The 22428-nt window shown below is 40.6% G+C and overlaps 1 protein-coding gene and 3 gene segments (V, D, J or C); all 4 read left to right on the top strand.

Annotated features, from left to right (window-relative positions):
- Positions 1 to 6171: 6171 nt before the first annotated feature.
- Positions 6172 to 7090, top strand: LOC115012121 (Ig heavy chain V region 6.96-like). The segment is given in 2 exon segments: positions 6172 to 6236; positions 6326 to 7090. Coding segments are annotated over 2 exon segments (363 nt in total).
- Positions 7091 to 8890: 1800 nt separating this feature from the next.
- Positions 8891 to 9446, top strand: LOC115012123 (immunoglobulin heavy variable 3-21-like). The segment is given in 2 exon segments: positions 8891 to 8972; positions 9059 to 9446. Coding segments are annotated over 2 exon segments (363 nt in total).
- A 3492-nt stretch (positions 9447 to 12938) lies between these two features.
- Positions 12939 to 14728, top strand: LOC115011797 (uncharacterized). Its single transcript, XM_029437031.1, has 3 exons — positions 12939 to 12953; positions 13191 to 13658; positions 13731 to 14728. Exons 1-3 carry the CDS (start codon positions 12939 to 12941, stop codon positions 14190 to 14192), a joined length of 945 nt encoding a protein of 314 aa, XP_029292891.1. The 3' UTR covers positions 14193 to 14728.
- A 6037-nt stretch (positions 14729 to 20765) lies between these two features.
- Positions 20766 to 21228, top strand: LOC115011796 (Ig heavy chain V region 914-like). The segment is given in 2 exon segments: positions 20766 to 20831; positions 20918 to 21228. Coding segments are annotated over 2 exon segments (360 nt in total).
- Positions 21229 to 22428: the final 1200 nt, after the last annotated feature.

Here is a 22428-nt window from a genome sequence, read left to right as displayed (position 1 = left end):
CACACAAGACTACAAAGCTGTACAAAAACGGATCAACACTGATCTCTGTACAAGAAGCACTGAAGCATGTCAGCGCTGTGAAAACACACTTCCCATTGAATGACGGCCAACTAACAATGAAAGATATTTCATGTTTAAAAACATGTTTGTATTGAGACAGGTTATCATGACTCACAGCAATGCAATAACAGCAAAGACAGCAAATAAGCCTTCTGAGGAATGCAGGCTTATTACAACATCAATTCAACTACGGTGAACAATTTGCTTTAAAAAGCTCTGTATCGTCCAGAATATAGTTGTTCTGCATTACTATGAACTAACTTCATTAGTGAAGAAATATCTTCACATACAATCAAATCATAGCAGCATTACAAGCTTGTTAAATGAACTATCTAGATGGTGACACAAATGTGTATCACTGTGTACGTGTAAGCTCCACAGTGGTTCAAAGCACTAACAGACCTGCACAAATACTGCGACACCATGAGACTCAAAGTTAACATGAGATACTAGATTCTAAACAATAAATAAATAAATAAATAACAGAACAAAAGTGCTCCTGGGTCTGGATGTGACACATACAAAAAAGACAAAATGATAAATGAAACAATTGAAGTGAACTCTGACAGAGCCTGCATGAGCCCCTCCCTCCCCGTGATGTCCTGATGCAAATGTTCACTGTGTGTAGTGTACTTCTGTCCAGCTGTCTGCTCTTGTACTTTGTGTGGAGCATCAGAGGTCACATCTCCAGCCTCAGGATGATCAACACACTCACTCTTCTGCTGGTTGCTCTCTCTCTGCCCTGTGAGTTCTCCTGCTTCTTGTTGTTTTATCTTTCATCAGACAACATCCACTGATGGTCAGTCGGTCACAGCAGAGAACTTCCCAGATGACTGTCTCACTTTCATCTGTGGTTCCTCTCTCCTTTCATCTCATCAGGTTATACAGGTCAGAGTATGGAGTCCATTCCTTCCAGTTCAGTAGTGAAGAAGCCTGGAGAGACTCTCAGTCTCTCCTGCCGGGGATCTGGCTTCACATTTAGCTGCTGTGTTATGAACTGGATCAGACAACCTCCAGGCAAAGCACTGGATAGGGAGCGGCTACACTTCTGCGAGTAGAAATACTTATGCCGGCAGTGTGCAAGGACGTGTAGAAATAAGTAGAGATGATAGCAACAGCTTGGTGCACCTGAGACTGTCCAACTTAAAGCCAGAGGACTCTGCTGTGTATTACTGTGCGAAACACACACACACTGGTTAAAGGAAGCACAGAGGCTTTACAAAAACCTCAAACTATTTATATTCACAAGAACCTTCAGGTGGCAGCAGAAGACGAGAAGTCAGATGACAGTAAAGAAAGTATGACAGTGTCTCTAAACACACACTATGAAAGCAACAGCTGTTAGTGACGTCCTGTTCTGTAGGGTTACATTTAACATGTGCTTTTCCACAACAATAATGGATGATAATGTTCCCATTATTGATTTTTAACAGCAGGTAATGAGAATATATGTGGACATTTATGAATGTTATATACAATATATGGTTAACAATGGCTGCTTAGAGGATGAATGTTGACACCTGACTTGGGTATAAATAAACGTTACGGCTGAATAACTTAAATGACTTCATCATTTTAAAAATCATGATTATAATCGTAGTATTAAAGAATGGTATAAATCATATTGTATCAGGACTTGCTGTGTTTCTCTTTGAGGAGGAGTCTATGCAAAACTCTGACCTCTTCCATCTCTACATATGTACAATACGTACAATGACAATTTGGCTGAATTACAGTAACTGATGAGCTGTTTAAATGTCTGCAGGTACTGTTCAGCACCAGATTGATTACAAAAACCTTCTGATCACATATAAAGCCCTCAACAACCTCGCCCCCACCGATCTCTCAAACCTCCTCCAGGAATACACCCCCTCCCGCTCCCTGCGCTCATCCTCAGCCGGACTCCTGACTGTCCCCATTTCCCGCCTCAGCACCATGGGAGCCAGGGATTTTAGCTGCACCGCGCCCAGGCTCTGGAATTCTCTGCCTCCACACATCAAACAGTCTGACTCCATTACGACTTTCAAATCCCCCCTCAAAACCCACCTGTTTAAACCGGCCTACTCACTGTAAAACACAATCAACTTGTTATCACAGATCCTCCTTTCACTCCGTCACTCCACACTCTTGTCTTTCCTGTTTTATCTATGCTTATATTTATTTATGTCGATTTGACTCATTTATTTTCCGTCTTTGTTTTAGCTGTTTTAACTTTTAAATGCACTGTAAGATGACCTTGTGTGTCCTGAAAGGCGCCTCTAAATAAAATGTATTATTATTATTGTTAATATTATTATTTAAAAGTTACCCATTACAAGTTGAAATTATATGTTCACACATTTTCCTGTTTCAGAATTAAACCTTAATAAAAACATTTCCTGTTTTTCTGTGTTCACCATCGGCACTTGAGTGTATCCCAGCATGCATTTGGTGAAAGCCAAGGAAACAGGCAACACACACAGGGCTTCAGTAACAAATACATCTCTATATGTTTGATTGTCACAAGTGAGGAACTTTTATTGAATGTTGAAAGTAGCTACCAATCCTGTTTTAAACCTCCAGAGGGCAGACAAGGGCTTTAACACGTATAGTACTGCTGCTGTTAACTATCTGCTGGGCAGATGAAGAGTTTCACTGATCTGTATTCAACATGTTTATTAATTTGATACCAATTAAATGAATGTTGAATTCCTTTTTATATTTGAACAGCTGTTGATGGTCAGAATCTGAACCAGTGATTAAAAGGTCTGGAGAATCTCACAGATTGACCTGTACAACATCTGGATTCACATTCAGCAGCGACGAGTAATTACACCGAACACTTTGTGAGACAACAGAAATATTTCTAAACAGAGATAAGAAAGTGGAAATCATGTTACTAAATAGGCATCTTGCTTATTCAAGAACAAAGCTTCATTAAAACGCCTTCTCAGATGAATAATAAACAGCATTTGTGTATTTAAACGGTTCTGCTATTTGTCCAACCAGAGATTCACAAGTCTTTTTACTTCTTTAGTTTGCAGCAATTCATTTGTTTTGCATATCGTCAAACAGGTTTCAGTTCCTAAGTAGTTAACTTCCTCTCAAGCCTCCAAGTTTCTCTGTGGCTACAAACTGTCACAATTTGAATACTGAAACCTTCAAAAGTCTTTATTTTCATATTTATTTATATTATCTTGCTTTCACTTCATTCGTGTTTGTAGTAACAAAATAAAGAAACTAACAAAAACATATAAATCAATAAACAATGAATCTTAGAATTATAATCAAATCAAATTTATTTGTATAGCCCAATATCACAAATTATACATTTGTCTCAGTGTGCTTTACAGACTGTACAGGTTACGACACCCTCTGTCCTTAGACCCTCGCATCCCACAAGGAAAAACTTCCTAAATGAAACCCCATAATTAAAGGGGGAAAAATGGAAGAAACCTCAGGGAGAGCAACTGAGGAGGGGTCCCTCTCCTAGGACGGACAGACGTGCAATAGATGTCGTGTGTACAGGATAAACAACATAGTACAAATACAACATTTGACAGAAATGATGTTGTGTTGAAAAAAAAAGAGAAAGTTTGGATGAATCCAGGAAAATGTCAAAAAGGCTTCCAGGTGTCCAGCAGGACCAGGGCAGCAGGCGCAGCCACGATTCCTGATCCTGACGTAAACTTTATCAGTGGCAACCTGCCACATGAGAGACAGACACTCCGGGGATGATACCCCGGATGATGAGTTAGTATAAGCTTTATCAAAAAGGAAAGTCTTTAGCCCACTATGAGATCTTTAAGATATGCTGGAGCCTGACCATTAATTGCTTTGTAAGTCAGGGGAAGGATTTTGAATTCTATTCTGTATTTTACCGGGAGCCAGTGCAGAGCAGCTAATACAGGAGTAATATGATCCCGTTTCCTTGTTCTTGTCAATACACGTGCCGCTGCATTTTGGATCAACTGAAGAGTCTTAAGCGACTTTTTGGGACAACCTGATAACAATGAGTTGCAGTAATCCAGCCTTGAAGTAACAAATGCATGGACTAGTTTTTCTGCATCATTTTGAGACAGGATGTGTCTTATTTTTGCAATGTTACATAGATGAAAGAAGGCAGTCCTTGAGATTTGTTTTATGTGGGAGTTCAGACGTATCTTTTGACGATTTGTTTTATTTCTGAATTAAACTGTTTTAAATGTTAACACTCACTAAAAGAAAACAAACCGAAGTTAATCCATTATGCAACTTATTTAAATCATGTTTTCAAAGAAATAATCAGCTCCATCCTTTCGCTGAAATAGAATAATAAAAATAAAATAATTTACTCAGCAGTTCTTTGTAGTCATGCAGGTACAGATGTCTTAAATCTCTATTTGCTGCTTGTTTAAATGATGTTTTATTGTGTGTTCTGCTGTGTTCATGGCCTTGCATGTGACTTTATAAGCAGAATGGGAAGTAGGAGGAGCTTACTGTAAACATAATTCCCACAGGGATCCAGTTTACTTCATATTTAAGATTCAAGCATTTGAAACATCAGCACAGTGTGAACATGGCTTACAGAAAGCGAACACTGTTGGTGGTTGCTCTGTTTGTTTCATCGGGTGCTGAAGGTCAGACCATAACAGAGTCTGAACCTGCAGTTAGAAAAAACCTGGAGAATCCTACAGACTCACGTGCACAACATCTGGATTCTCATTAAGCAGCTACCCTATGAACTGGATCAGACAGGCTCCTGGAAAAACACTGGAGTGTATTGCTTTAATACACACATCTAGTTCTCCTATCTATTACTCCCAGTCAGTCCAGGGTAGATTCACCATCTCCAGAGACGACTGAGAACATTAAATATAGTCTTTAGTACATTTATTGCAATGCTGATATAAAGTGTTTTCATTAAGATCAAATGCTCCACTAACACTCATCAAATGGATCAAAATAAATACATAAATAAAACAATTTACAGCAAAAATAGAAATACATGATTTGAATTTACTGTCATTAATAAACTATTCAAATATACATTTCAGGTATGTTGTTTTATTTTGAAATTAATATTTAATATGAAATCAGGACTTTGACAAAGACCCAGTGCAACACTAATCAAAAAGGACATTGAAAAAGATCCAGATGTTAATTACACAACAGATGTTTTTGCAATAATAAATCCTAATAAAATTAATAAGTTGATTCCAGACTCCGAACTGAAGCACAACAGCTGATCTTAAGACACTTAGGTGTTTGTATTCTGTAAGTATATTAGTAATACTAACAGGTTCCAAAATGGACCTTAAATATGACGGCAGTGAGAGCAGAATGACAATGCCACTAATGCCACTAATGCCACTAATGCCACTAATGCCACTAAAGTCACTAATGCCACTAATGCCACTAATGCCACTAATGCCACTCATGCCACTCATGCCACTAATGCCACTAATGCCACTACTAAAACTAAAAAGACAACAGCAGATGATTTTGTGGTTTTTGACTTCCAGCTTGTGTTTGAGTCTCAGTTTTATTGAAACTGTTTAATGTTGTAATGTGTTTGTCTTTCTCTGTGTTATACGGATTGTGAAGAATAAAACATGAATTTTACAATATTGTTAGAAATAATAATAATAATATTATCTTACAGTATTTTGTGTCAGTAAGTTGGCTAATTACACATTTGTGTGATCAAAATGACGTAAAGTTCACCAGATGTCATTTCTCGGGCCTCTGTGTGCTCCCACTACATAGTTTACATATCTTAACATATTAATGTGGAAGACACACAGATTTACATAACAATGTGACCATGTGACCTCGGTAATATCAGTAATAAAAACATGGGGAGAAAAAAGAAAAAAAATCAAAGTTATAAGAGATGCAATGAGAAGAGTCTTTAAAAAAGAAACACGCAAGAAAATATGGTCAGTAAAGAGAAAGCCGTAATATATAAATAAGAGACTGAGAAGACGACATTGTTCAATCTGTCCTCTGAATTCCACAAGTGATGGAGAAATAAAGCAAAGTTAGCAGGTGTGATCTGGGTCACTCCTTCTTGTGAGGAGGAGTCAATGCAAAACTCAGAGATCTTCCACCTCTACTTATGTGACTGCAGAGAGGAGGACAGAGAACAGTGGAGACACAGTTCAACATGATGGACTACAGGACAGGACTGCTGCTTCTAACTTTCTGCTGGGCAGGTGAAGATATCTCTAAAAATTGGGTTGAATCTTGATTCATAAAGTTGCCAATTTACAACACGTCACTATTTTCTTGTTTGTATTGACAGGTGTTGATGGTCAGACTCTGACAGAATCTCAACCAGCAGTTAAAAGGCCTGGAGAATCTCACAGATTGACCTGTACAACATCTGGATTCACATTTAGTAGCTACTGGATGCACTGGATCAGACAGGCTCCTGGAAAAGGACTGGAGTGGATCTCTACTATTAATGAGGGTGGTGGCAGCACTTACTACTCTCAGTCAGTTCAGGGCCGGTTTACCATCTCCAGAGACAACAGCAGACAGCAGCTGTATCTGCAGATGAGCAGTCTGAAGACTGAAGACTCTGCTGTGTATTACTGTGCCAGAGACACACAGTGACACACACCATCAGTAGAGCTGAACAAAAACCCCTCAGTGCCTGAACACTTGTAACATGAAGCCACCAGAGGAGGAGCCCTCAGACCACTAATGACTCCAACACCAGCTCACTGTAACTTCAGAGTTTTTAATGGAAGGACTGTTTCCCTGTTTACTGTAACAATCACTGATATATAATTATATGTATGTATAACCTTTCACCCTTTGAAGGGATGGAATACACTCAGCAAACATCCTGGTTTTTAAAAGCCAGTGATATATGTAGAGTAGAAACGAACCCTCAAAAAGTCATTTTTAGGTAAGAAGAAATACATCTGAATCGTAAAGGCATTAGTAACTGAATCAGTGGTGTTCATGAGTCAAACTACAAAAAAGTTTGTTTATCTAAAGTGTGTTTGTCAGAGATTCAAGTTACACCTTCTCTTTGTGTGAATAAAGAACCACAACTGAACTTTTCATCTTGATTTTAAATGATTTAAATAAACCTGTCAGCTGATTTACCATCAATCAGTATGTAAATTGGCTTCCTTGTTGTTAATGTTGCTCATGTGAACATTAATACACACCGCACTCTGACGAGTTCATGGAAAATAATGTTTGTAGAGTTCATTGATTGTATAGAGGCAATATTTGTATACTGATTACAGAGGAAGAGTTGAGTATTTTAATGTTTCTATGTACATTTCATTTCAATTCTACATTATATATTATGTATTTAATATAATATATTTTTTATTTCATTTTAATGTTTTCTGTTTTGTTTTTATTATTATTTTCCATCATTCCAGAAATTAGTTGCCAACACTTTAATATTGTACAGTTTCCTCTGCTGTCGTAGAGATACTCTAGTTAAGGACATGTGTGTCACATGCTCCCTTTCTAAACCTGTGAGGCAGGTTTATGCAAACTCTTCCTCTCTTATAAACACACCATCAGCATCTTGTTGCAGAACACCAGGACAGTTTGATATATTTCTGAAACTCTCAGATCAGAAAGCACTGAACAGTGTTTCTCACACAATGGGAAAGACAATTATCTGGAGTTTATTATTTGTAGTTACTTTTCATGGTGAGAAAACCTAATTCTGATTTTCTTCTACTTTAAATGTTCGACCTGGTATTTACAAGTTTGTTGGATGATGAGCAACATTTCTTTACTTACAGGAGTTTGGAGTGAGATCAAACTGGACCAGTCTCCCTCTGAGGTGAAAAGACCTGGAGAGACAGTGAAGATGTCATGTATCATATCTGGTTTCAGCATGACAAGCTATATATTAGCTGGATACGTCAGAGGCCAGGGAAAGCTCTGGAGTGGGTTGGATGGATGAACACAGGTACAAACTCTGCTAACTATGGCAGCTCCTTTCAAAGCCGTTTCATCATGACCGAAGATGTGCCCAGCAGCACTCAGTACCTCGAGGTCAACAGCCTGACAGCAGAAGATGCTGCTGATTATTATTGTGCTCGACACTCACAGTGACTGAAGACAGTGGAGCAGCTGCACAAAAACCTCCACAACAAACAGCAATGTGATCTTAATGACATCTGCGTTTTCTCAACACCTGCAAAAGCACTTTAATGAATCCACATTAGATTTCTGTGTATTTCACAGTAAGAGACAGATAGTTCCTACTAATATCAAAGCATGATTTTATCTTATATTACCCGTCATATTCAAAAGTACAAACCATAAATGATATGAAATCAGTTTGAAAAGAGAAACAAGCTGAACAACATTTGATCAGACAGCAGGCTTGGCTGGATGAAATGTGCACAATCCAAATGATATCAAAACATTGGTTGATGGTATAACGTGGTGAAACGATGATAAAGTAAGTTTCAGAAATGCTAGTAGATATTGGTGATCAGAATAAAACTGTAGATTATTTATATTATAGTGAATGTTGTCATGGTCTGCACATTATGATCAAAGAGACTAATGAGAAACACTTGATCCCAAGATGAATTATGATTTAACACTTTGAATACATGTTGTATGTTAATGTGTCAAACGTCTGAACTAAGATGATCATTTGAGTATTATTAGAATAAATGTGGTTGTGGTGTTAATACTTATAGATATTCTACACACATTTAAAAACACCAGACAAACAGCTGACTTTGAAGGTTGATCTTTAGACATTACTTCCCCATTTGTATGAACTATTTCCAGACCTGTTGTATCCTTCCAATGAGGAGGAGTTAATGCAAATCTCAGAGATCTTCCACCTCTACTTATGTGACTGCAGAGAGGAGGACAGAGAACAGTGGACACATAGTTCAACATGATGGACTACAGGACAGGACTGCTACTTCTAACTTTCTGCTGGGCAGGTGAAGACTTTCACTGATGATGATTTGACATATTTTCATTTGTGCTACCAATGTAATGTGTGACACGTATATTTTTATTTTGACAGGTGTTGATGGTCAGACTCTGACAGAATCTGAACCAGCAGTTAAAAGGCCTGGAGAATCTCACAGATTAACATGTACAACATCTGGATTCACATTAAGCAGCTACCCTATGAACTGGGTCAGACAGGCTCCTGGAAAAGGACTGGAGTGGATTGCTTTTATACACACAGGCAGTACTTCTATCTATTACTCCCAGTCAGTCCAGGGTAGATTCACCATCTCTAGAGACGACTCCAGCAGTAAAGTCTATCTGCAGATGAACAGTCTGAAGACCGAGGACACAGCAGTGTATTACTGTGCCAGACACACACAATGAGAGACAGTGACAGGAGACTCATACAAAAACTACTTCCTGTATTTAACACCACCACTGAGAACATTAACTTGTCTCAGTTTCTCATTTCTTTGATATACTGATTGTTCCTAAAATGTTTTTAACTGAATTTAACATCAACTCTTTTTTAATTTTTTTTATTAATGAAATACTTGGAAATAGCAATAATCCTGCTCTCGTCATTACTGTGCTGGTATAGAACAAGGAAGAATTACATTTTCATTATAAATTGTTGTAGTTTTTAATACAATGATGAAAACCGGCTCTGAGAAACATTATTATCAACAAACAACAATCATCATTTATCATATTAATTAAAAAATACGTCTTACTTTAACAATCACTTCCTCACAAAACAGCTAAGGACAGAAAAAACATCTGCTGAAATCTTTGCCCAGGCATGGATAAAATAAATACTTCATGTACACATTTCGGCTACATTAATGTTCCCATTATAAAAACACTATAAAGCAGTTAGTGTCATGTTTCTCCCTCCTCAACACAACACACAACATTTTATGAGCTGGATCAGCAGTGACTTCAGCTTCATGTGTTCATTTATGTAGTTCACCATCTCAACTAGATTTCAAGATAAACAGCTGGCAGACTGCAGGAGCTTCTGTTTATTATTGTGCCTGTGAGACATTGAAATGAAAGCTGAATGAATAAATGATACTGCAATAAGACAAACTTCCTATTAGGTCTCGGCCTGTTCGTTAGATGTTTTGTGTTGTGTTTGTACTTCCTGTTTTATTTTGTTAATTACCTGTTCTCTGTTGTTTCTACTTCCTACCCCCAGGTGTTCCCAATCTGTTCGTTAGTGTCCTCATCTGTGTCTCGTTCCCTCTCACTTCTTGGTGTGTATATAGAGTCTGTTTTGTTTGTCTCTTGCTGCCAGTTCGTCTTCGTACTTCGATGTCAAGAGTTCCAGCATTAGTCCCGTCTTCCTATTTCCCAAGCGTTTGATTCCCCGGCGTCCTCGACCTTGTTTCCGTGACTCGATTCTGCCCTTGCCTGATCCTTGTCTGCTGTGCTGTTACGCTGAGTATCTGCCCTTGTACCAAACCTGTTTCCGTGACCCGACTCTGCTCCTGGATTACCCCTTGATACTTTGTATGTTCAAATGTCTATGCGTGTACCATAGCAACTGCAAAGTTTTCAGTAAAGACCATTTCCATTCATCACTTATCTGTCTCTGTGTCATGCAATTGAGTCCCACCTCCCTTCTGTCTTGATCGTACCGTTACAGTACAAACTGGCCAAAGATATGGACTCAGCCGACTCAGAAGGTTAAGACGGTGCTCAGTGCTCAAGGCATTCGTCTCCACAATCTGGATGAGCAGCTGTCATCCTTGTGCGTCGGAGTGAGGTCTCTGACAGACAATCAGACGGCATTCCAGAGCGACATAGGTGGACCAGCTGGCCAAGCAGCTCCAAAAGCTGGGGACATGCGTCCAGTCACTATGTTCTGCGATGGCCAGGCCGCTACCGGTCATGGTGCGGCGGTCACCCCTCCCGTCACCACGGCTACTCCCCTGCCAATGATTCCTCTCTCCAGACCCGAATGCTTCTCCGGAGATTTGGAGAATTGCAGAACGTTCTTAACCCAATGTTATTTACATTTTGAATTACAAGCTGCTTCTTTTCCAACTGAGCGTTCCAAGGTGGCGTATGTGATTTATTACCTGTCAGGATGGGATACGGCAGAATGGGCCAGGGAGGTACCAATTTGTCAATCCTTAGGATCCTTCACAGAGACTCTAAGGAAGATCTTCGACCACACGTCTCCGGGTCGAGAGGCAGCCCATGCACTCACCAGTATTCGACAGGGGAACCGGCGGACTTCGGACTATGCTGTGGAATTCCGGACATTGGCGGCCGACAGTGGATGGAATGAGCAGGCGTTGTTCGACGCATTCAGGAGTGGACACTCGGATCATATCAATGATGAGCTAGCACCATTGGAATTGCCCACAGGTCTGGACTCTGTTATTGCCCAGTGCATCCGAATCGACAACCGATTCCGGGAGAGAGAACGAGAACTATCGACGGTCGCAGCTCACAGATACGAGGGACGGGGTGGTTCCGGTCACACTTTCGCCCAAGGCCCGGGGTATTCTTGGATTCAGAGACCACCTTATTCGGCGACAGTAACCTCACCAGACGAGGAGATGCAGTTTGGCCGCACCAGAGTGTCTCATGTGGAGAGACAGCACCGGATGAGAGAGGGTCGCTGCATCTATTGTGCTGAGTTTGGACATTTTGTTAATAGATGTCCAGTAAAAGGCCAAGGCTCACCAGTAAAGAGGGCACTGGTGAGCCGAGCAGTTTCTGGAGGACCCTCTCAAGCGCTGACATCTGCCACGCTCATCTCGTCGTCAGAGACCATGATTCATCCTGTGCTGATCGATTCCGGAGCAGACGAGAGTTTTATGGATGGGGTAATGGCTAAGAGGTTGGGTTTGGATTTGCACTCATTACCCGAGGTGTTGGAAGCCAAGGCTCTGGACGACAGAGTACTGTGTTGAGTTTCCCATATCACTCAACCTGTGCAACAGATTATGGCTAATGGACATTCGGAACAGATTGAGTTCCATGTGTTTGAAGATCACACACACCCGATAATTCTGGGGTATCCGTGGCTAGTCCAGCACAACCCTCACATGGACTGGGCCGGAGGAGAGGTATTGGGATGGCACCAGAGGTGTTCAACCACGTGTTTTCCAGGCTGCAAGGAACGAGGTCTGGGAATGACTACTTTGGACAAAAGACCCAGTGGAAGTCTGGAGAGGGACTTTCCAGATTTGCCCAAGGTTCCAGCGTGCTATTGGGGCTTAAAGAGGTCTTCAGTAAGACCCGGGCCACGGCTCTGCCACCTCACCGAGAGTATGACTGCCCGGTTGACCTACTTCCGGGCGCTGCAACTCCAAAGGGTCATTTGTATTCCCTGTCTGCGCCAGAGAGAGACTATGAGGGAGGACATCGAGGGAGCCTTGAAAGCTGGGATTATTCGTCCTTTGTCTTCACCCGCTGGTGCGGGATTCTTTTTCGTGGAGAAGGACAAGTCCCTAGGACCCTGTATTGACTATCGAGGTTCGAACAAAATCACTGTGAAGAATCGGTATCCCCTTCCACTTATTTCTTCGGCATTTGAGCTGTTACAAGGGGCCAAGATATTCACCACACTGGACCTATGCAACGCGTATCATTTGGTGAGGATAAGGGAGGGGGATGAGTGGAAGACCGCATTCAATACTCCCAGTGGACACTACGAATACCTTGTAATGCCTTTTGGACTGACCAACGCGCCAGCGGTGTTCCAGGCCCTGGTTAATGACGTTCTCTGGGATATGCTTAATCGATTTGTGTTCATGTATCTGGATGACAGCCTCATTTTTTCACCAGATGAGGAGACCCACATACAGCACGTCGGTCAAGTGTTACGACGCCTTCTCCACAACCTGCTGTTTGTCAAGGCGGAGAAATGTGAGTTCCACGTCAAGACTCTTTAGTTTCTGGGATTTATCATCGCTGAGGATAGCATTCGAATGGATGAGGCGAAGGTCAGTGCGGTCACTCAGTGGCCTACCCCCACCAGTCGGAAGCTGGTGCAAAGGTTCCTGGGGTTATCAAACTTTTATCGAAGATTCATTAGGAATTACAGCACTGTCGTAGCGCCTCTACACGCCTTGACCTCACTTTCTGTCAAGTTCTGTTGGAATGAGGGGGCTGAGAAGGCATTTCAATGACTGAAGACAAGCTTAATTTCCGCTCCCATCCTGACCTTGCCAGATCCCCAGAGACAGTTTGTGGTGGAGGTGGACGCGTCAGATGTGGGGGTGGGAACAGTTCTGTCCCAACGATCTGTTTCGGACAATAAATTGCACCCATGTGCATTTTTGTCCAAGAAGCTGTCACCAGCAGAAAGAAATTACGATGTCGGCAACAGGGAGTTACTTGCCATTAAGGTGGCGCTCGAGGAGTGGCGACACTGGCTGGAAGCAGCAGAGCAGCCGTTCCTGGTTCTCACGGACCACAAGAACTTGCAGTACATTCAGTCGGTGAAGAGACTGAATTCCCGGCAAGCCCGATGGGCTTTGTTTTTCACCCGCTTCAAGTTCACACTAACCTATCGGCCGGGGTCTAAGAACATTAAGGCGGATGCACTATCCTGCCTTTTTGATCCCAATCCGACCCCCAGACTCCCTTCATTCGTGATGCCGCCTTCTCGTGTTGTGGGAGCGGTAACCTGGGCAATCGAGGAGAAGGTAAGAAAGGCCAATATAGACATTCAGATTCCTGAGGGGGGTCCTGATAATCGTCTATTTGTGCCAGAGCAGTTGTGCCCACAGGTGATTCATTGGGCCCATACATCCTTCGTTTCCTGTCATCCCGGGGTTAGGAAGACCTTGTTCGTCATTCGGCAGTGGTTCTGGTGGCCGTCCATGGAGAGGGCGGTCAGGGAGTATGTGGCTGCCTGTCCGGTGTGTGCACGCAACAAGTCTTCATGTCAACCGCCATCGGGTCTTCTACGACCCCTTCAAGTGCCACATCGTCCTTGGACAGAGATTTCTATGGATTTCGTCACTGGACTACCCATTTCAGAGGGACAATCCACTATCCTAACCGTGGTTGACAGGTTCAGTAAAATGGCACATTTCATTGCATTGCCCAAACTTCCGTCGGCGAAAGAGACGGCGGAGGTACTTCTCTCTCAGGTGTTCCGGATCCATGGGTTCCCGAGGGATGTGGTTTCCGATCGGGGTCCTCAATTTGTCTCGTTTTTGGAAAGATTTTTGTGAACTTTTGGGAGCCAAGGTTAGCCTTACATCTGGGTACCATCCCCAGTCGAACGGACAGTCTGAGAGGATGAACCAGGAGTTAGAGACTTGTCTACGGTGTCTCATCTCCCAGAACCCCACAACCTGGAGCAAGCACCTAATCTGGGTTGAGTATGCCCATAATACCTTACCTGTCTCTTCTTCTGGTTTGTCCCCTTTCCAGTGTGCGTATATGGGTATCAGCCACCTCTGTTTCCGGACCAGGAGTTGGAGACCAGTGTTCCGTCAGCCCAAGCTATGGTTCGTCGTCGGATATGGAGTCGGGCAAGACAAGCTCTCCTCCGCACCTCCGCCATCTATAAAAGGGCAGCTGATAAGAGGAGAATCCCTGCACCCAGTTATGCTCCAGGACAGAGGGTGTGGTTGTTCACCAAGGACCTTCCTCTACGGGTGGAGTCTCGCAAATTGGCTCCACGGTTTGTGGGCCCGTTCCCGTTTTCCAGGGTCAGCAACCCTGTAGCCGTGAGACTGCAATTACCACGGTCCATGAGAGTACACCCACCTTTCATGTGTCTATAATAAAACCTGTGAAGGAGAGTAATTTGGTTCCCACAACCAAACCCCCCCCCCCCCCCCCCCCCGGTTCTTCGAGGGGGGGAACGTCTACACCAGGGGTCGGCAACCCGCGGCTCCGGAGCCGCATGCGGCTCTTTCATCTGTCTGATGCGGCTCCCTGTGGCTTTTGAAAATAAATAAAGATGATTATTTAATTAAAATGTATTTTATTTTAGTTTGTTCGTTTTTAAAATGTAATTCTAAATTTGAAGATTATGGTGATCTTGTAACATCTAAATAAAACGTGTTAAAAAATGTTATGTCGCTGTTACGCTGTTACTATGCGTCACAACCGCCTATGTGCGACACCCGCCAGCGCGCGATTTCTTGAACTTTTCGAATCCCAGGTAGGACAACTATGGAGAATTCTAAGAAGAGAAAAGTGTCTGAAGAAAACAGAACGTTCAATGGACAGATTCATTTGCTTTCACTGCTGACGAGACTGGTTTACCAGTATGCTTAATATGTAATGAGAAGCATGAGAGCTGACTGCACGCGCCAGTAAAAGGATGACGGCACACAGAGAGAGGACGGCATTTTTGGTTTGCTGACGGTGGATAATTTAAGTTCAGCGTTTTTTTTTCATAAATACAAGAAGGACTCAAATAGACAGAGTATTTTACTTGAAAGTAACCTTCAACCCAACGTCAACGTCTTTTTTTCGGAGCTCAAAATGTTTTGTTGCATGCAGAAATGTAATTTTGTTTTCTCTGCAGTCGTTCATTGATTTCATAAATGCAACACATTATAGTTTGTTTATACATAGCATAAAGGCAAAAAAAACGTTATATGCAGTGTTATTTCATTTTAAATGTCAAAAGGGTTTTGTGGCTCCCAGTGTTTTCTTTACTGTGGGAAACGGGTCCAAATGGCTCTTTGAGTGGTAAAGGTTGCCGACCCCTGGTCTACACGGACAAGTTCGTTAGATGTTTTGTGTTGTGTTTGTACTTCCTGTTTTATTTTGTTAATTACCTGTTCTCTGTTGTTTCTACTTCTTACCCCCAGGTGTTCCCAATCTGTTCGTTAGTGTCCTCACCTGTGTCTCGTTCCCTCTCACTTCTTGGTGTGTATATAGAGTCTGTTTTGTTTGTCTCGTTGCCAGTTCGTCTTCGTACTTCGATGTCAAGAGTTCCAGCATTAGTCCAGTCTTCCTGTTTCCCAAGTGTTTGATTCCCCGGCTTCTTCGACCTTGTTTCTGTGACTCGATTCTGCCCTTGCCTGATCCTTGTCTGCTGTGCTGTTACGCTGAGTATCTGCCCGTGTACCAAACCTGTTTCCGTGACCCGACTCTGCTCCTGGATTACCCCTTGATACTTTGTATGTTCAAATGTCTATGTGTGTACCATAGCAACTGCAAAGTTCAGTAAAGACCATTTCCATTCAACACTTATCTGCCTCTGTCGTGCAATTGAGTCCCACCTCCCTTCTGTCTTGATCGTACCATTACACTTCCACTTCTCAGAGGAAAAACTGTCTTCCTTTCTGACAAATTATTGTCTTCGCAGTAATCCACCTCACTGAGGTGACTGAACAGTTTTTAAATAAACTTTTTTAAAGAACTTCCCAGATGACTGTCTCACTTTCTTCTGTGGTTCCTCTCTCCTTTCATCTCATCGGGTTGTACAGGTCAGAGTATGGAGTCCATTCCTTCCAGTTCAGTAGTGAAGAAGCCTGGAGAGACTCTCAGTCTCTCCTGCCGGGGATCTGGCTTCACATTTAGCTGCTGTGTTATGAACTGGATCAGACAACCTGCAGGAAAAGCACTGGAATGGATAGGGAGTGGCTACACTTCTGCGAGTAGAAATAGTTATGCCGGCAGTGTGCAAGGATGTGTAGAGATGATCGCAACAGCTTGGTGCATCTGAGACTGTCCAACTTAAAGCCAGAGGACTCTGCTGTGTATTACTGTGCGGGTAGGGTTACATTTAACATGTGCTTTTCCACAACAATGGATGATAATGTTCCCATTATTGATTTTTTAACAGCAGGTAATGAGAATATATGTGGACATTTATGGATGCTTGGATGATGAATGTTGACACCTGACTTGGGTATAAATAAACGTTACGGTTGAATAACTTGAATGACTTCATCATTTTAAAATGATTATAATCGTATTAAAGAATGGTATAAATCATATTGTATCAGGACTTGCTGTGTTTCTCTTTGAGGAGGAGGAGTCTATGCAAAACTCTGACCTCTTCCATCGCTACATATGTGTTGCAGAGTGACGGACAGACTGTACACTGGACAGACAACGGGCTTCTACAATGTTCACACCTGATTATTTGGTGGTTTTTCTCATCCTGTCGATTAACTCTGCAGGTAAGAACAATAAATGTTTTTTCGACAAACCTCCTGGTACAATGACAATTTGGCTGAATTACAGTAACTGATGAGCTGTTTAAATGTCTGTAGGTACTGTTCAGCACCAGATTGATTACAAAAACCTTCTGCTCACATGCAAAGCCCTCAACAACCTCGCCCACACCTATCTCTCAAACCTCCTCCAGGAATACTCCCCCTCCCGCTCCCTGCGCTCATCCTCAGCCGGACTCCTGACTGTCCCCACCTCAGCACCAGGGGAGCCAGGGCTTTTAGCTGCACCGCGCCCAGGCTCTGGAATTCTCTGCCTCCACACATCAAACAGTCTGACTCCATTACGACTTTCAAATCCAACCTCAAAACCCACCTGTTTAAACCGGCCTACTCACTGTAAAACACAATGAACTTGTTATCACAGATCCTCCTTTCACTCCGTCACTCCACACTCTTGTCTTGCCTGTTTTATCTATGTCGGTGTGACTAATTTATTTTCCGTCTTTGTTTTAGCTGTTTTAACTTTTAAATGCACTGTAAGGCGACTTTGGGTATCCTGAAAGGCGCCTCTAAATAAAAGGTATTAATATTATTATTATTTAAAAGTTACCCATTACAAGTTGAAATTATATGTTCACACATTTTCCTGTTTCAGAATTAAATCTTAACAAAAACGTTTCCTGTTTTTCTGTGTTCACCATCAACACTTGAGTGTATCCCATCATGCATTGGGTGAAAGCCAAGGAAACAGGCAACACGCACAGGGCTTCAGTAACAAATACATCTCTATATATTTGTCACAAGTGAGGAACTTTTATTGAATGTTGAAAGTAGCTACCGTTCCTGTTTTAAACCTCCAGAGGGCAGACAAGGGCTTTCACACGTATAGTACTGCTGCTGTTAACAATCTTCTGGGCAGATACAGAGTTTCACTGATCTGTATTCAACATGTTTATTAATTGTATACCAATTAAATGAATGTTGAATTCCTTTTTATATTTGAACAGCTGTTGATGGTCAGAATCTGAACCAGTGATTAAAAGGTCTGGAGAATCTCACAGATTGACCTGTACAACATCTGGATTCACATTCAGCAGCGACGAGTAATTACACAAGAAGATTACACCGAACACTTTATGAGACAAGAGAAATAATTCTAAACAGCGATAAGAAAGTAGAAATCATGTTACTAAATAGGCATCTTGCTTATTCAAGAACAAAGCTTCATTAAAACGCCTCCTCAGATGAATAATAAACAGCATTTGTGTATTTAAACGGTTCTGCTAATTTGTCCAACCAGAGATTCACAAGTCTTTTTACTTCTTTAGTTTGCAGCAATTAGTTTCTTTTGCATATCGTCAGACAGGTTTCAGTTCCTAAGTAGTTAACTTCCTCTCAAGCCTCCAAGTTTCTCTGTGGCTACAAACTGTCACAATTTGAATACTGAAACCTTGAAAAGTCTTTATTTTCATATTTATTTATTTTATCTTGCTTTCACTTCACTCGTGTTTGTAGTAACAAAATAAAGAAACTAACAAAAACATACAACAAAAACTTAGAATTATAATCAGACAAATCTTTTGACAATTTGTTTTATTTCTGAATTAAACTGTTTTAAATGTTAACAATCACTAAAAGAAAACAAACAGAAGTTAATCCATTATGCAACTTATTTAAATCATGTTTTCAAAGAAATAATCAGCTCCATCCTTTCGCTGAAATAGAATAATAAAAATAAAATAATTTACTCAGCAGTTCTTTGTAGTCATGCAGGTACAGATGTCTTAAATCTCTATTTGCTGCTTGTTTAAATTATGTTTTATTGTGTATTCTGCTGTGTTCATGGCCTTGAATGTGACTTTATAAGCAGAATGGGAAGTAGGAGGAGCTTACTGTAAACATAATTCCCACAGGGATCCAGTTTACTTCATATTTAAGATTCAAGCATTTGAAACATCAGCACAGTGTGAACATGGCTTACAGAAAGCGAACACTGTTGGTGGTTGCTCTGTTTGTTTCTTCGGTGCTGAAGGTCAGACCAAAACAGAGTCTGAACCTGCAGTTAGAAAACCTGGAGAATCCCAAAGACTCACCTGCACAACATCTGGATTCTCATTAAGCAGCTACCCTATGAACTGGATCAGACAGACTCCTGGAAAAACACTGGAGTGTATTGCTTTAATACACACATCTAGTTCTCCTATCTATTACTCCCAGTCAGTCCAGGGTAGATTCACCATCTCCAGAGACGACTGAGAACATTAAATATAGTCTTTAGTACATTTATTGCAATGCTGATATAAAGTGTTTTCATTATCCACCATTAACATGTCCACAAATATAACATACATCTCAAGGACATTAAGATCAAATGCTCCACTAACACTCATCAAATGGATCTAAATAAATACATAAATAAAACAATTGAAATCAAAAATAGAAATACATCATTTTAATTGGTTGAATTTACATTCATTAATAAACTATTCAAATATACATTTCAGGTATGTTGTTTTGTTTTGAAATGAATATTTAATATGAAATCAGGACTTTGACAAAGACCCAGTGCAACACTAATCAAAGAGGACATTGAAAAAGATCCAGATGTTAATTACACAACAGATGTTTTTGCAATAATAAATCCTAATAAAATGAATTAGTTGATTCCAGACTCCGAACTGAAGCACAACAGCTGATCTTAAGACACTTATGTGTTTGTATACTGTAAGTATATTAGTAATACTAACATGTTCAAAAATGGACCTTAAATATGACGGCAGTGAGAGCAGAATGACAATGGCACTAATGCCACTCATGCCACTAATGCCACTAATGCCAGTCATGCCACTCATGCCACTAATGCCACTCATGCCACTCATGCCACTAATGCCACTCATGCCACTAATGCCACTAATGCCACTCATGCCACTCATGCCACTCATGCCACTAATGCCACTCATGCCACATATGCCACTACAAAAACTAAAAAGACAACAGCAGATGATTTTGTGGTTTTTGACTTCCAGCTTGTGTTTGAGTCTCAGTTTTATTAAGACTGTGTAATGTTGTAATGTGTTTGTCTTTCTCTGTGTTATACGGATTGTGAAGAATAAAACATGAATTTTACAAGATTGTTAGAAATAATAATAATATTATCTTACAGTGTTTTGTGTTAGTAAGTTGGCTAATTCCACAATTGTGTGATCAAAATGACGTAAAGTTCACCAGATGTCATTTCTCGGGCCTCTGTGTGCTCCCACTACCAAGTTTACATATCTTAACATATTAATGTGGAAGACACACAGATTTACATAACAATGTCACCGTGTGACCTCGGTAATATCATTAATAAAAACATGGGGAGAAAAAAGAAAAAAAATCAAAGTTATAAGAGATGCAATGAGAAGATTCTTGAAAAAAGAAACATGCAAGAAAATATGGTCAGTAAAGAGAAAGCCATAATATATAAATAAGATTTAAGGAGAGACTGAGAAGACGACATTGTTCAATCTCTCCTCTGAATTCCACAAGTGATGGAGAAATAAAGCAAAGTTAGCAGGTGTGATCTGGGTCACTCCTTCTTGTGAGGAGGAGTCAATGCAAAACTCAGAGATCTTCCACCTCTACTTATGTGACTGCAGAGAGGAGGACAGAGAACAGTGGACACACAGTTCAACATGATGGACTACAGGACAGGACTGCTGCTTCTAACTTTCTGCTGGGCAGGTGAAGACTTTCACTGATGATGATTTGACATATTTTCATTTGTGCTACCAATGTAACGTGTGACACGCATATTTTTATTTTGACAGGTGTTGATGGTCAGACACTGACAGAATCTGAACCAGCCCTTAAAAGTCCTGGAGAATCTCACAGATTAACATGTACAACATCTGGATTCACATTCAGCAGCTATAGTATGCACTGGATCAGACAGGCTCCTGGAAAAGGACTGGAGTGGATCTCTGCTATCAGTGGTGGTGGCAGCACTTACTACTCTCAGTCAGTTCAGGGCCGGTTTACCATCTCCAGAGACAACAGCAGACAGCAGCTGTATCTGCAGATGAGCAGTCTGAAGACTGAAGATTCTGCTGTTTATTATTGTGCTCGAGACTCACAGTGACTGGAGCTGGTTGAGCAGCTGCACAAAATCCTGCAGTAAACATCTTTTGGGCTGGGAGAGCCCAAGCATGAATTTTCTTTGTTGCAGTATTTATATTATATTTAAAAAATATATTTTATATCTTATAACTTTTTAGATGTTTACATTACAAACATATCTTAGATAATAAATTACCCTTTGTTCCTGCACTATACAAAGTCCTGAAAACTGTTCCTGAGAAATATTATTACTAAACTTTAAAAACAAAAAACACAATAAAGATCACTTGTTCATAAAAGCGTCAAAGACAGCAGAACAATATGGCTGCTGAAATGAAACCTCCACAAATACTATAAATTTCTACACAATTAAGAGACAATATTGTCCGTGGATGAAGTGCAATTTAAGAGGGTCGTAATATGAGAGTGAAGAACAATGTTGCAGTTTGTTTTCTAGAATCACTAGAGGGCAGTCAGTGTCGAGTGTCTCTCTCCTCTGTTGCTACAAGTAGACACTCATCTGTGTTCTCATTGATCTTTACTGACCGACACTTGAACCCTTGAAAGAGATTCATATTGTTCTATAATTCAATCAATGGGTAAATAACACATGTTCACTCTCTCATCATGTACTGAAGTTTCATTCAAATCATTTCTGGGAGGAGCCAGCAGTGATCTACAAAGTGGAGTGATGACAGCATTTACCTTTATTGTTTACAAACAGCGTGAATGACCTTAAATCATACTGTTTATGGAGATAAATACTTTATATATAATGTTTTTGTTCATTTTTAAGATAGAAAAATAATATAATAATCAAAGAATGACTATTGTGTTTTAACTGCAGAGAAATGTTTAGAAAAGATGTGGAGAGAATAAAGTTTTCTGTATGTGAATACAAAGAAAATGTATCTACATCTCTCCATGGGCGGAAATAAAACTGTGTCTTTATTAGTTACAATATTTAATGTTTTTGTCACATGTCTATTGTCTTTGGATATGATAAAAATAGTGTTACAGAAAAAATAATACAAATATTCTATATTTGATTAAGGCTGCTTTTTTTATGAAGATAAACTGTGTTGACTAAAACTAAAAGTAGTTTATGAAAGCATAAACTATAAGTTTTATAAATATGTCTTCAAACACTGAAACCATTAAAAGTATCTTATTATTACTTACATTTTCATACCACATGATCCTGGCTGCAGTAATTAATACA

The sequence above is a fragment of the Cottoperca gobio genome, chromosome 8 (genome assembly GCF_900634415.1).
Source record: "Cottoperca gobio chromosome 8, fCotGob3.1, whole genome shotgun sequence".
Taxonomy (NCBI): domain Eukaryota; kingdom Metazoa; phylum Chordata; class Actinopteri; order Perciformes; family Bovichtidae; genus Cottoperca; species Cottoperca gobio.
Note: the sequence above shows the minus strand (reverse complement) of the source record. Positions and strands in the feature narration are given on the sequence as shown.

What these genes read in the sequence shown, in the direction of transcription:
- LOC115011797 (XM_029437031.1), top strand. An exon ending in CCTGGGCAATCGAGGAGAAG is followed by an intron (nt 13,659 to 13,730) that starts GTAAGAAAGGCC and finishes GTGCCAGAGCAG; the next exon opens with TTGTGCCCACAGGTGATTCA.